This window comes from Nanorana parkeri, unplaced genomic scaffold (genome assembly GCF_000935625.1).
Source record: "Nanorana parkeri isolate BGI_ZX_2015 unplaced genomic scaffold, ASM93562v1 scaffold121, whole genome shotgun sequence".
Lineage (NCBI taxonomy): Eukaryota > Metazoa > Chordata > Amphibia > Anura > Dicroglossidae > Nanorana > Nanorana parkeri.
This window is the reverse complement of record NW_017306389.1, coordinates 2,141,432-2,154,711: the sequence shown is the minus strand read 5'-3', so window position 1 is coordinate 2,154,711 and position 13,280 is coordinate 2,141,432. Positions and strand designations below refer to the sequence as shown.

General features: G+C 39.2%; 1 protein-coding gene across 1 annotated transcript in view; it reads left to right on the top strand.

The window, feature by feature from the left end:
• The window catches only part of VILL (villin like), a 67,073-nt gene that overhangs the window by 21,629 nt on the left and 32,164 nt on the right, over nucleotides 1–13,280 (top strand). The window contains exons 2-3 of the mRNA XM_018553496.1: nucleotides 3,847–3,922; nucleotides 9,857–9,931. Of these exons, the coding sequence (XP_018408998.1) occupies nucleotides 3,860–3,922; nucleotides 9,857–9,931 (138 nt within the window). The 5' untranslated portion in view covers nucleotides 3,847–3,859. The remainder of the gene's footprint in view (nucleotides 1–3,846; nucleotides 3,923–9,856; nucleotides 9,932–13,280) is intronic.

The window sequence follows — 13,280 nt, the reverse complement described above, 5'->3', positions numbered from 1 at the left end:
TTGTGATAATATCATCAAAGATAAGAAAAACAACATATAAAAAAAACTCATGATCATGGGTGGTGACATACAGTATATTTCAGTAACATCTAAACATGTCCAGTATAGACAGATAACGACCAAATACATAATGAACTGACTCTTGATGCTAATGCATTCTGAGGTTTCATTTAATTGTTAATAGACGAAACAAACTAGACGAGTTTTGCGGGAATACCTCTTCATCAGGAGTGACTAGATGTCAATAAAAAAGATTCAAATGAGTGATTGCCATAACATTAAACTTAAGACTAATGTACATTGGAAAACAAGGTTTGATGAAAATATAATCATAAGATCTTACAATCAGATGTTACATTCGAAGATTACATCACACATATCTGTTAAAATGTTTGATTATACCCGCCAAAGAGGACCAAAACCTGGGCCCACACAGTCCGCCGCTCTCTCCACTGATTATGTCTCTGATAGGCAAAAACAACTATAAAAATAAAAATGAATATTGGAAACCATGTGATGGGTTTCCAGATTTGGCTAATAGGCATTCTGTAAATAACTTGAATATTAAAGTGGTAAGGCAATCCAGAGATTTATGCCGTTATATTGATGAAGGTATTTGTAAACCAAGTACTGTTAGCAAATAAGAAGGTTGTGTGAAAAAAGAAGGGAATAAAACCTCACACACTTCAATAAAGAGATTTAGATAAGTACCCTAATGTGCAAAATATGCTGATATATCTTCTGCACCAAACAGTGCTACAATGGAATATGATCAAAATATCATTATTTCTGTCTATTTAGATCAAATATATTTATAACTTTATGAGTTCAGGTGTGAACTCCATAAAAAGTATACGCCAGTAACCACTTGCATATATATGAGCTAACATTTGCTCAAAAATGCAGCCAAGTTTAAGAAAAAAACAATCCCATCACATACTGACCTATCAAAATGTGTAACTTCCAAGCGTGGCACAGGGGTGATTATTTTCTTTCCTCCACTCTCCCTAAGTGTGGCCTTGAAGTGAACAAGGAGACTTATTTTAAATCCGCTGTATCATGATTATGAGGTTTTTTATATGTCGTTTTTCTTATCTATGATGATTTTGTCAGGGAGTGTTATATATTCCGATTTATGTTGTGGTACCTTAAAAATCCCGGTTTTCCTACTATCTATTAAAGATACAGTATGACATAGTAGGACTAGGATGCCACATCTAAAGCTGCAGCTCCTCATCATAAGAAGACCAGACATTTTTGTTAATCTCTGAAAAACTCCTTAAAAATGTTAAGGTTCATTTAAATATTCAAGAGCACACATACCAGGCCTATATCCAGGTTATTCAATAACTTTTAGCACACTAAGTTGTAATGCCAAGACAGGAAAAATGTCTATGTGACCTAATATACAGTATAGTAAACATGTTGTAAAAGTTGTTCACGCTAAGGTCATTGCAAATAACAAGGAGGTATGCTTTGCACTTGCATTCAAAGAAGTTTAGCCTCCACATATGGAAATGCTTCTTTACAGTAAGTGAAATTGTGGAATAGACTTCCACAGGGGCTCTGTAGCTTGCTGCAAAAATTTCAGTTGTTAAAACAGGGATGATTCAATTGCCTTAGGGGCTCAGGAAGGATTTTTTTCCCCGTTGAAGGATATTGGACCATGCGTTATAAGCAGGGCTGTCCCGACTGAGGTGGGGATGGCGTGCTGGCGGTGAATGGTTACTCCCCGGTGGTGCTGGCGGTGGATGCTCATTGTGGGGGCGTGTTCTGCTGGTGGATGCCCGTTACCTCGTCCAGCGGCTCTGTCTGCCATCACAGATCTGCTCATTGCTGAATATTTAATAGCCAGCTAAATCTTATTGTATAATATTTTACCCTAAAGAGTAATTTAAAAAGAAGTTATCATAATGTTTGGTCAATTGTGGTACATATTTATAAACTGTTATATATTTTCTTTTCATGAAATTTTATCATAGATTGACATTCATCCAATCTGAAAATTATTCTGAGCTTTCTAATGAGAAATCCCAGTATTGCCTGCCTGCTTTTTGAATGACTTGGTGAACCAATAAAGATGTCTAGGAGGGGGTGGGGGGTGCACCTGCTATTCAGATCCATTTTCACGATAGTAGCAAATGATCCTTCACAGGACATAGATCTCTTGCATAGAACACCCCTTGTTGGCTGAAATAAATAAATATGTAATATGTATATGCATTATTTATCTTATTAGAAATACATGCATTTTTAAGGTTTTCTGTTTTAGTAATGGATGTGGAATTGCAATGAGTAAATAAAAGTGATATAAAAAGTGATGCAACTGAGGGGCACTGGCTATTACAGAAACACGAGGCTATCCGCACAGAGTCTCCACATGGTTGTTATTCTTTACATAGCTGGTGGCACATTTGACCTGATCTGTAGATTTGAATATATTTAAAACTGGAGATATGTCACCTCATATTACACTGCAGTATTTATTGTATTTGTTCTTTATAAACAGGTTGTAGCTTGTGTTTTATAAAGTGAACCTGACCTGGCCTAAAAAATGATAATCTAACGGCAGTGCTCCAAGTGCCTGTGTTAGGCACAGGCTGCACACGGGGCTCACCAATTACCAGTATCTCTTGGGATGAAGGCTACTTGTATCACAATTATCTTTTTTATCATTTACATGTCTTGTCACGGCTAAATATAGATTCAGTTCTATTTAATGGTTTAACATTTTTACACATAAAACCCCAAGCAATTGTTCTTTGTTTTGGATATATTGGGGTAGGGTTTGAAACAATGTCAGATGTCCCACTTCACTGTAAGGCCGGCCATTCGTGGCTCGAATTTTGGTTGATTCCTAGTGAATGGGCCTAAATTTGAGCTGGGGTGGCCCTGTCGGTACGACAAACTTTAAATGCAAAATCAAAGGAGCTGGGTGGAAAATTGTTTGCTGAACAGTGACTGCAGTCAGTCCCAGTCCCTGTCGCGTTGTTCTGATAGCCGAAATCCAGCAGGGGAGATTCCTTCATCTATGTGATTAAAGGAGAACTATAGTATAAAATGTTATTAGCCCTTGCAGTGGGGCTACCCCAGCACTGCAAGGGTTGACTGCTTGTTTTTGTCTAGGTTAAAAAAAAAGTCATACTTATCCAATGCTCTGAGCCAGCTTCTTCTTAGACTGGTCCTTCCAGCCTCTCTCCCACTCCACTGTAGTGGTGTAAGGTCCCATAAATCATTATGTTCTATACACAGTGTATAGACCTGAGGGTGTTGAGGAAGGTTCCAATGCTGCAGCATAGGAAGAGAGAGGCTGGAGGAAGTGATGTGACAGCTGGGCGGCTCGGAGCTTTGGGTGAGTATAACTTTGTTCTTTTTTTTACTTGACAAAAAAAAGCACTTACCCGTGCAGTGCAGGGTAGCCCTACTGCAGGGGGTAAAAAAAAATGTTTTACTTCTTCTTCTTCTTTAATATGAAAGGGGGAATCGAGTGATTTCACCAATTCAGCTGGTGGGGCTAAATTGGAGAAATCTAGCCATGTATGGCAATCTTATGATCTCCTCAACAGCGACAGACACAGCAATAAAAACCTTATAGAAATTCAAAGCTTTTTCAATTAATGTTGTCATTGCTTTCTGTGCCCCTATTATAGAGATTCTCCTCCTGCTCTGATGACACAACAGCAAGTGAAAGGGAAATCTCCTTAATGAGGGCACAGAGAGCAATAAAAATGTATCGGGTGAATTTCTAACCCTTCATCACTTTAATTAAAAAAATCGTTTTGGCCGCTTTGTTTATAGATAGTACGAGATGATTTTCATATAATTGTGTCAAATTTTGTTTTTCAGCTTTTCTGTCAAAATGACTTCGCAGTTGCTTGCCAACATTAGTAGGAAGCCAGGTTTGCAGATATGGTCCATCGAGGTAAGAGTTTATTCTCCAGTATTAATATTTGTATTGACCCCAAAACAAAAGCCTAAAATGGGTGTGACTATCAGAGTCTATATAGACAAAAATGTATTTTCATACTTAGGCAGGTCCTAGACAACAGATGGTAGTTGGATACATTATGTGGACATGAAAGTGCACTTTTTGCCACACTATAGACATTAGACTATTTTCTTATTATTAACAAGTGGTAAATAGTTTTTAAATGATATAAGCCACCTCTAGCCACTCTAGCTGCTTGTAATGTTAAGTTATGTATTCTTAAAGATCCTCGAAGAGGACAACAAAGGCTGGGGATTCAGTCAGTTTCAAACAGCTTAGAAACACCTGCTGGTTGTTTACATTAGAAGGCTGATACCTGCCAAGATCTGCTCCCATCAAAAAGAGCTAAAATTTCAATTGCTGTTCAACCATTTTTCACCACAATGTTTATAGACACAGAGATAATTGAGGACTTATTACAATGCTTTAACTGCTTGCTTAGAATATGTAATGACATAAGTGTGCATGATCTGGCCACTTTAATCCTTCTGCTGCCAAGGCATTTTAGCATATTTGTGGCCTGAAAATTACTTACACCCCTAAAACATTATTTATATTCTGAAAGTAAAGATCCTGTAGAATAAAATGGTGGTAGCTGCAAATTGTTATGTCACTCGAAATTAGCGCAACTCTTTATAAAACTCAAAATTTTATTAAAAATACACAATACACAAGTTAACGTGATATTAAAGCTTTATTATTTTATTTTTATAACTGGGAGGTTTTCTTTATTGCAGATCTTTTTTTTTTTTATTTAAATTTCTCAATTCCTAACTTTCTAGTGGGTCCCCAAATGCCCTGCACGGGGTGCTGCCAGCAGCTAAGCGACTGCTGTGGAGGCACCCGTGAGTGCTTGTTGCCGGCTGTGCTTTCCGTTCAGGGCTAAGTCACTGCTGTGCAGGTGTGAACATGTTAGGTCAGTTCATTTGTAACTGTGGTGCGAGAATAAATGGATGCCCCACTTGTGATTTGCACGAAAGAAGAGCAGTGTGCAGTGATTTGTTTTTTGTGGTCTGAGGGTGCCTGAGGGTGCCTGGTGCCATTATTGATCAAAGACTTTGTGCGCAGTATGGAGAAAGTGTTTTGTCGTGAAGACGTGTGCATGAATGGATAGAGAAGTTGAAGGAAGGTCACACAAGTGTTAGCCATCAAGAAGGAGCCGGACGACCTGGCTGATGGCAACATTGAGCGTAGATGTGAAATTATTCTGTCGAATAGACGAGTGATCCTGCTCCATTGGACTTTCACCTGTTTGGGCCCCTGAAAGCAGCCCTACGAGGACAAAGATTTACCTCTGATGAAGAAGTGGAGACAGCGGTGCATTTGTGGCTCACAGCTCAGCCCAAAAAAACTTTTTTAATGAGGGAATACAAAAGCTTGTTGACAGATGGACAAAGTGTATTCAAAAGCAAGGAGATTATGCATCTGTCTTTTCTAAAAGTTGATTAAAATACATTCTACAGCCAGAGTGTGGATAATTTTTGACTCACCCTCGTATATATTAGGGATGCACCAATACTGATACTGGTATCGGTATCGGTGCCTTACCAATACTTATTGTATCGATATTTACCCTGATACCAGAACCTCAGTGCCGTAAGGGACATGGAGCCGGCTTCCTAGCTAATCAAGAAGCCGGGAGGCGGGTCATGATGTGCTATCCGGCTTCCTGATTGGCTAGGAAGCCAGCTTCACAGTGCCTTGTGACACTGCGAGGCAGCCTGGCTTCCTTACCAATTAGGAAGCCGGACAGCACATCATGACCCGCCTCCCAGCTTCCTGATTGGCTAGGAAGCCGGCTTCACGCTGCCTATCGAAAGCACACCGGCTTCACGCTCCCTCACAACACTGCGAGGCAGCTTGGCTTCCTGACCAATCAGAGAGCCGGGCGGCATGTCATGACCTGCCTCCCAGCTTCCTGATTGGCTAGGAAGCCGGCTTCACACTGTCTAGCGACACTCCGAGGCAGCCTGGCTTCCTGACCAATCATGAAGCCGGGCAGCACGTCATGACCCGCCTCCCTGATTGGCTAGGAAGCCGGCTTATGGTGCCTCGTGACAATGTGAGCCAGCCTGGCTTCTTGACCAATCATGAAGCTTGAAGGCACATCATGACCTACCTCTCGACCATCAGTAAAAAAAAATATATTGGTACTCGATGCAGAAAAACAGTATTGATGCATCTCTACTATATATTTAATGCAAAAGGTAGTTTAGGCACTCACTTAAAGGACTTGCAAATAACATAAAATATTTGTTTTATTGTGCCGATGTTTCGGCAAGTCACAGCCCGTCTTCTTGAGAAAGGCAGGCTGTGACTCGCCAAAACATGAAGCAAACATGTTGATTTCTTCATCCTTCTTTACAAGCCCTTTAAGTGCATACCCTACCTTTGGTTTTAGTATTTTTATGGGTGAAGCACCAAGGCATTTACTTGGGATTGAGTGCTGATACCACTCTTTTATCTTTAACATAGATAGATAGATAGATAGATAGATAGATAGATAGATAGATAGATAGATAGATAGATAGATTGATTTAACATTTGTGTTTCAGCTGTGCTAAATAAATAAAAAAAGACAGTATTATTCTCACATCAAAAAAAAAACAAACAGATTTTCAATTTCGCTCTCCATGAAATAACACTAAATTGAGCATTATATGTGTTGCTGTCAGGGTTTTTTATGTCTGTCATTATCCACAATTAAATCAGACCTAACTCTGAATTGGAGTAGTAAGACAATCAGGTTGCCAGTTTTCACTCATCGAGTAATACAGTGTGTTTCCTTATGATACACACATTGGTGACATGTCAACAGTATGTTGTCACAGCCGATGAACTGCTATTGTGATTCTTGAAGATAGATGTCAAGGCTTAAATAATCCTCTCACTATGCTCTGTCTTTTCTCTCACACATCTTCATAATAGACTTTGCATGCACCTGCCCTTGTTTGTAATGATTGAATTAATCTGGCTTCCCATAGCAACAATGGAGTTATTGTAGTGCACTGCGCACGCAGTATGCCATCGCCGTATAAATAAACTATAAGGTAGGAAAACAGAGGATGTTAGAGGAAAAGAAGAAAAAAAAAGGGTTAAAAGGAGGAATTCAAGAAAGAAGGATTGTTAGTGGGTAATCTCTCTTGAGAGAATATGGGTATGATGTTGTGCTCCTCACTTTCTGAGATTGCTAGCTGCCTGGCTATCACCGTAATCCAGTCGCTCTTTTACTGTATGAGTCACAGAGCTGGTACATGGATGCAGATCAGGAGTCCTGACTTTACACTGACTTTCTAATCATGCTTGTTCTGGGTAAGTACCTAAGAAAATATTGAGGCCAGAGGCAGGCAGGCAATTAGAAGGAGGCCAGTAATTAAAGCAGGAGGCAGCAATGACAGCCTGGCAACAAGCATTTCAGAAGCAGAGGTTAGCCAATACAGAATTTCAGGGATATTCACAAGGTTGAAGAGTTTGGAAAAGACAGGAGAAAGGAACAATCTAGGACAACATAGCTGAACTGGAAAGTGAGCTGAATTGGAGCATTTTTTCCAATCAACTATATTGTCCTAGATTGCTCACTTCTCCTGCTTTCTCCTAACTCTTCACCCTTTCTTGAATAACCCTGTTCATTTTTCTCTCATTGACAGTTTACCCTCAGAAATTTCTGTTCTGAACTTGTATAAAGTGGAGAATATGTAACTGGGCAACATATGGTAAAAATAGATGGATCCTAAAAGATTTTCCTAGGAGTTGGACGGGGTTTGGTTGTAGACTCCAATTGGTGTGGTCCCTGGGACAGAGAAAAATAAATTATAAATAAATTAAAGTAACTGCTTTCTAGAAGGCTCCACAACTGCTGATTTTCCTCTGCTGATTCATGGCAGCATGATTTTTAACACAAAAGCAATATGGTGTCTCAATCTGTTCTATAAAAAATAAAAATGTGATTTGACTGTGATAGATTTACCTTAAACTAGACAGTCTCTCAAAACTTTTTTTCAGTTTTGTATAGAATGGGGAAGAGGTAGAACCTCTGTTGAGTGTTCATTGCTGCCTATTAAACCCGTTGGAGAGATTTCTCCTGAAGCTGGCTTTATAGTGAACTGGCTGAAATTTGCTCAGTTGGTGGCCCTGTCAGTACCCTTACTTCCGGGATCCTTCAATCAGAAATTCAAAGGAACAGGTTGGAACATTTCCGGGTGAACAGTGACAGCAGCCAATAGGAATTTAGAATACAATAGCCCAGCAGGAGATTTGTTTAGCATGGATGGAGGAAGCTTTTTTTTTTGTTCAGCCCGCATGTTGATGGGGAAAAATATAATAGTGCATGGCCAGCTTGCTAATGTGGCTCCAGGACAGGAAGCAATGAGAATTTATTTTTAAGTAAACTTTATTAAATTAGTAATGCAAAGAAGTGTTAGAACTTCTATCATTTTTTTTCTTATTGTTGTCTGGGATCTCATAGCCTTACTCCTGTTGTGTTACTGGGACAGGAAGTTGGAAAAGTTCACCCCAAATGGTAGGATTAAATAACCGACAGATGTTTAACCCTTCCCCACTCTGTCTAGAATGTAAGTTTCATTTAAAATGTATTGCTTACAAAAGAGAAAACAACATTAATATGGTCAAATATTGTAACAAAAAGTTTTGAAAATAAAATGTCAAATATATAGAAAGTTTACAGTAATTATCTATTGAGTGCATAGAAGCAGAATCTTTTTGAATTGTATAGGTATTAGCCAGTAAATCCCAAGGCTCTCCTTGAGCTCTGTAATTTCCATCTCTAATTGATCACGCGTGGCAGACACACCTCATGTAAATATATACTTCAGTCTAAATGGTAAAATAACCCTAAAGTGCACACTGGATGGTACACAACCTTCTTGAATAGCACTTCAGTTTTTCACCTAGGGATTGTTACTTTACTAGTCCTAGTGATGCTGGAACACACCTTGCGGTAATGCTGGGGCACCAACCTTGCTGCCACACACACACAAAAATTCCTGTAGAGGGGTACATTTTTGAATTGCGTATTCATATGTGTGTTGCAGCTTTGTCCAGAATGCAGGTCTATAAATCTTCAATTGAAATTGAGGACAAGGTATAATGTATTTGGGCTCTGTATTAAATCCTGTTAGAACCCTGGCTGATTTCCTTTTTCCTGCCAAGGGCCATTTGGATATTTCTAACATTATTTACGGACCATACAAAACTATTAACTTAAAAATGAACGTGCTATATTTGGTCAAACATTCACATTCAAACCACTTTCAACTCGAATCTATTACATCTGAAATGCTAATGTATCACTTCAAAAAAAAACTAATTTTAAAGTATCCAAAGTATCCATAGTGTGCAACTATGTAAAGTGCTGCGTAAATTGTCGGCACTATATAAATACCAGTAATAAATAAATAGGTAACTGCTAACAGATAAGTTCTTGCCAGATTGTCGTGCTGCAAAATATATACATGTTAGGTTAATATGCGGGACGTTTGAAAATGACCTTATGGAAACTTGTGCAATAGTACCTTACTGCTAAGGTCGTGTTTATCTTGGAAAGCTGGTGTAAAATATTATGATAACTTTTCACCAACTATTTGTGATGTGGAAAAATCAATCTCCCCTGAATTTTCATAACAACTGCAATGTTTCTGAATAGCAAGGATTGTATCTCAGCTATGCTATATACAAATCATGGGACCATACCCATTCAAATTCTTAGGTGCAAGTTATAAACAGGTCTGATATGAGTGGGGTCCCCCATTTAATAAGACAGATCAGTCTATTTTAATTATTTTGTCTGCATGCTGAGTCATTAGATATGCCAAATGGCTTAAACTGTATATGCTTTATATTTTATTTCAGAAAATGGAAATGGTTCCACTTCCCGAGAAAGCTTATGGGAGCTTCTTTGAAGGTGACTGCTACATTATTTTATCTGTAAGTATCAGCACATAAAATTAAGTGCCATCTAAGCATATGTTTGTAAATATATATTGGACCTAACACATCTGTCATTAAAATATAATTGTCCTTATTCTTTCTAAAAATATTTGTGTAAGAACAGAACAAACATTAAAAAAAACTATGCAAACATTGGAACCTCTATTATTAAAAATCGGGTTTAAGTCTAGTATAGCAAATGACTAAAAGCTTAGCTTTGTTTAGTTGCTGTTGGTTAGAGCTCATGATTTTATTTCATTTCATCTGTTTTTGTAATGTGGAAACAGCTTTATTTATTTCCATTAACGATTTAACTATTTTTTGGGACAATGTTTGCTATATGTATGACATAAATGTCAGGAAAAGAGCCAGTGGTTCTCATAACCTCATGATCAGGGGTGTCCCTAAACTTATTGCGGCCTGAGGCCACAGTAGGGGTGGTGGTGCAGGCTACTGGGGGTTTGGGTTTTGGGGGGTGCTGTTGGTTTGCAAGGGTGGGTGCTGGTGGTGCACGTTACCTGTTCCGGCATCCTGCCCAGCTCCAGCTCACTGATGCCACTGGCGGGACCCTGGCCATAGCATAACAGGTTTCTAAGAGCTCTTAGTAACCTGGGACTCGTGAGGACTCCCCCATGTGACCCAAAGAGATGCCGTCTGAGGCAACCGCCTTAGGCTGCCTCATTATACGATGGCTCTGCCAATTAAGCTCACTAAAATACACAAATAACATGCGACTTTGGGCTAAAAGAATCATGGCGTAGCATGTGTGCCATTATGTCCAAGGGACGGCAGAAGAGCCTGCATATTAACATATGTGCCAGGCAAAATATTTGTGTCAAAGGAAGTTTTGTCAGAATGTATTTGACAATATATGGCAATTGTGTATGTGTGGCATTTCTACTGTACCTCCAGTTGTACATTCCCACATATATATATTTTTCTAAATGTAACCTTTTCTGGTTGTAGCTGCTTAGGATGATAATAATCTTAGTCAAAAACGTTCTTGGTAGTTTTCTTTACAGATATAATCCCTAATAAATAAATGTGGTTTAATAAAGCAGCTGTAATGTTTTCTTTGGAAACCCCTGTAAACACTCAAAAGGGTTAATTACAAGCACAGTAATCAAGGCAAGCCATCTGCGTCTTTCATTCACATTGGTTTTGCACAGGTGATCTCTTTAATGAGGAGGTAGTCGAGGGTGAAGAAATAGAAGGAATGTACATGTTTGCTAAAGGTGACACAGTATTCTGACAGGATCAAACAGAAAAAGCCAACCATGCTGGAACACATCCCAGATAATAGCAATACCAGCTCAGTGTGCACGGTAACTCGTGTCTTCAGTATCCGGCAATTCTGCATTGAACTAAAACAGAAAAAGTAAGAGTTCAGCAAGAAAAAGGACTGAGATGTGTTACTAGTGCACAATCAGATGTACAATAATCCAAGGCAAATGTTGACAGGCATGGTCATTGAGTTGTACTGGAATGCATTGCTGATACATAAGCAGGCCTAGTTCTGTGGGAAGGTCACACAGCCTGCAGCCTGAGGTGGCAACATTTCAAAGTATTTTCTGCTTCCTGGTTTATTATACCATGTTAATTTTATTAAGGATAGGATATAACAAGAATACATTGCATTTATATTATATGCAGAAGAAGCTGATTTCTCAAACATAGTACTGTAAAGCCATCATTCTCTGTGGTTGGCTCTGTAAAATGCCATATTTAAGGATAATACTGAAATGTAATGCCAATACGTTTCATCCTAAGCAGAGGAGTTGTACCCCAGATGTAGAGCATAATTTATGGATTATAAATCAGAACAATGCAAGAAAAGTGGGCAAGTCTGGACTTAGGTGGTACCACACACCTTAAAAATTTGGAAACAAAACAAACAGAGCAAAAGAGGGGGGCTTTAACAGTACCTAATAATGATTAAAATCATACGTATTTATAACATCATGTTAACAAACATTTATATATGTATGTGTGTGTATATATGTATATATATATATATTAATGGACATTCAAACAAAAATGAAATGATAGGAAAAGAGACGGTGAGAAAGACCTCCTTTGAACCTACAGGCAGCTGTCAATGTCAACGAGAATGTCTATACATATCCGCTTGTACGTCAATAATATTCCAACAGGCTAGCAGCCAAATATTCTGAACTATTTTAAACCCATATGGTTCACTTTCTCAACACGTTTCGTAAAAGCTTCCTCAGAAGGGAGGTGTTATGGTCGGCACAGAAGAGAAGGTCAGCGGTGTAAAAGCATATAGGTGCCACTGCGGTGGAGACCATAGGAGGGAATAAATCCAGGAGGGTGCAGTCAATAAGCAAAAGCACTGCAACAGTGATGGATCATGTGTGCCTCCTCCTACACAGTGCAGCCAGGTACTAATGTGCATGAAGAGATATTTTATTTTTTTATATTTGTATGTTTTTTAACATGATGTAATAAATATTAGGGATGCACCGAAATTTGGCTTCCGAAACATATTGGGCGAAAATTGCACTTTTGGCAAAATGCCGAAAGTGCCATCTTTCGGCCGAAATTGCGACACATGCCTGGTTTCTCTCCTCCTCGCTCTTTGTCCCCTCTGACACATCGCAGTGTCCATCGGGGAGAAGAGAAACTGTCACAGGAGGCCAAGCGGTGCAGGGGAGAAGGGCGATGTGAGCAGCGAGTGTGTCACAAGAAGATGTGCTCTTCTCCCGCACCGCTCAGCCTCCTGTGACAGATCAGGAGAGTGGTGTGGGGCAGAGAAAGCTGTCAGCTGTAACAGGAGGCAGGGAGCTGGCGATGAGGGGAAAGAGTCGGCTGTCACAGGAGACTGAGCTCTCCTCCCCGCACTGCTTGCTCAGCCGCTTGTGACAGCTGATCAGTGATTGCTCACTGTGTGTAAATAATTGAGAACATAGTATATGTACATCACTTCCTGTTGATTCATGATTATGGACTTGGTAAACATACTATCTCCACAAGTTACAAATGAACAGGAACACTCAGTATAGAGGCTTCCTGTTCATTTACAACAAGGGCTGCAGAATAAGAGATTGAGGGCTCTGTGTCCTCAATCTCTTTTTCTATTTGAAAAGGGAAATATCAGGGGCTTGTTTAGTGCTGTGCTAGAACTCCTGTATTGGAGGGGACAGGGTCAATAAAGAGAACCTGTCACCTCCAAATGCTATCACACAGGGGCTTGTTTGCTAGCTCCTGTGTGATAGCAATAAAGTTAAGTGAACAAAATAAGAAGAAATAATAATTAAATAAAAATAAATAAAAAGGTGATTAAAAAGTAAAAAATTATTAAAAAATAAGAAAATAACTATAAAAA